Below are 2,294 nucleotides of genomic sequence, written 5' to 3'. Positions count from 1 at the left end.
CCCCCTTCCCAAAACAAAGTGAAGTCTTACAGAGATAAAGGAAACCCAGTCCCGCAGAGTTGGGGGAAAACCTGCAGCGGATCTGTCAGAGCAGAAAGCATCCGTCCTGCATGCCGGGAGCCCTCGCCGTAAACCATCGGGGCTGGGTGGGCTATAGCCGGTGCTTTTCGGGAGAAGGCGGCGGGGGGTGGGGGGGTTCGGAGCCGCCGCAGCTCCTGGTGCAGCTCGTTGAGCCGGGATGGGGACGGGGACGGGGATAGGGATGGGAACGGGGATACGGGTGGAGATGGGGTTGGGGATATGGATGGGGACGGGGATGGGAGCAGGGATAGGGATAGGGATGGAGATGGGGATGGATGCGGCGGCCCCGGAGCGGCCCCAGGCCCCGGAGCGGAGTGGTCGCGCTGGGGGAATGAGCCAGGAACCGCTGCAGCCCAAACCCCGCAGCACCCGAGCGTTAACAGCGTCTCAGCAAACAGGAGGGGAAGAAATACACACACGCTAGGGTTGGCACTTTATCTCTGCAACAGCCTACTGCTTTAGGAAAAGTCAATTCACAATAAATTATAAATATGCTAGCACTAAGAACACAACCTTCCCCTCCCCTATAGCTCTACGAAGGTAGTTTTTTAACTAGAAAATCCCATTCTTCCTCCCCTCTAAAAGTTAGGGATAAGTTGGCAGGGGTTCTTCCGCCCCTTTTTCTCCTAAATAATTTACAATGCGGCTCTGAGTGTGCCCCCCACACAGTCTCTCGCCTCCCTCCCCGTCTGCTCTCCTCTTCCAAGTGACCCAGTATAAAAATACCAGATGAGGTGGGAGGGTGGTGGTGGGGGGGGGGGGGTTTGCCTGGAAGGATCCTGCTAAACTTTCAGGTCAAAGTCACATATCTACCATGGCAAGATGGAAATAAAATCCCGCATCATAAAACAAACCGAAAAAAAAAAAAAAGAAAGAAAGAAGAAGAAAAGAAAAAGAAAAAAAGAATCCCAGCGCAGTTGGGAGTGGGGGCTGTCACGGAGCGATTTGCCCACTGTAAAGTTGACGAATTGAAAATGATTTGTTGGGTGCAATGAAACGCAAGCCTTACGGATGTGTCTGTCTTGCGGCAGTTTAATTAAATCCTCGGGTTCCTCGGCCACCTCCATGTGCGTGTGTGTTTGTGTGTGTGTGTGTGTGTGTGCGTGTGCGCGCCGGGTGCTGTGAGTGTGCTCGGGAATCATTGTCCTTACGTGGAGAAAGAAAGGCAGCGTGCTTTGGTGGGGGCTTGGAGCGGGGCTGTTTGGGGCCGGTGATGTTTGCCGTCTTGCCTTCCATGGAGAAAATGCAAGCAGGGAAAGCTGCTGCTCCGACAGGAGCCTGATTCTGTGTTACACTGTGGGGAGAAGGAAAAAAAAAAAATAGAGAGAAAGACAACAAGAGAATAGAAACAAAACCCAGCATGGGCCCCCGAAGAGGAGCTGCGCTTTTTTTTTTTGCTAAGTTGCCTCCTACGTGGCAACGCTAAGGAGATAAAAAGGATAATAAGCAACATCTCGCATGCAAAGGTGGAGATGGGAAATGGGAAGGTTTTCCCCGTGGTTCGGGTTATGTGTTAGCACTACAGCTCGGGTGCTCGGAGCTGGTAGGGGAGGTGGGGGGGGAGGGAAGGGGGAGGGAGGGGAGGGTGCTGCTCTGCTGCTTTTCACTCCTTGCCCTGCTCCTTGTTCATTTTCTTCATTTTCATCCTTCGGTTCTGAAACCAGATTTTGACTTGTCTCTCACTCAGGTTGAGGAGCCTGGCCACTTCGTGTCTACGGTCCCTCGTCAGGTACATATTGAATAAAAACTCCTTCTCTAGTTCCAGGGTCTGGTATTTCGTGTAAGGGCATCGTTTTTTCCTGGAGGAGCGGGCGTGCAGCCAGCTGGCAGCTGGGTTGGCTGAAAGAAAAGCACCAAGATCAATACGATGCAGCCTGAGTGTTTCTCAGAAGGTTTTCATCATGCCATCAAATATTAAGATGATACGCACGCACAGGCGAACCCGAGGTGGGAGCCGTAAGAAAGCAGCCCGGCCTTAGGAGGGCCAGCCCTGCCCGCACTTGGGGGCCCGATCCCCGTGTCCCCCCCCGCATCCCCCACCTCCCCACACACCCCCACGGTGCGGGCATGGGTCACGGCCGTGAGATTCTCCTCCAGCGTTCGGAGAAACCAACGCAAAACATTCCGCGTCTATTTCAGATGCGTTTCCCCACGTGTCCGCGGGCGCACTCCCGTAGACACAGCGTGCGGGCAAAGGGTGCGGGGAGGGGGAG

General features: G+C 54.3%; 1 protein-coding gene across 2 annotated transcripts in view; it reads right to left on the bottom strand.

Moving 5' to 3' along the window:
* HOXB9 (homeobox B9) overlaps positions 8–2,294 on the bottom strand; it is a 5,811-nt gene continuing 3,524 nt past the window's right edge. For both annotated transcript variants that reach the window (XM_021378108.1, XM_021378109.1), the window contains one exon: positions 8–1,920. In XM_021378108.1, the coding sequence (XP_021233783.1) occupies positions 1,685–1,920 (236 nt within the window). In that variant the 3' untranslated portion in view covers positions 8–1,684. The remainder of the gene's footprint in view (positions 1,921–2,294) is intronic.

Source organism: Numida meleagris, chromosome 26 (assembly GCF_002078875.1).
Source record: "Numida meleagris isolate 19003 breed g44 Domestic line chromosome 26, NumMel1.0, whole genome shotgun sequence".
Lineage (NCBI taxonomy): Eukaryota > Metazoa > Chordata > Aves > Galliformes > Numididae > Numida > Numida meleagris.
The sequence above is the reverse complement of the archived record's forward strand: the minus strand, read 5'-3'. Positions and strand labels throughout refer to the sequence as shown.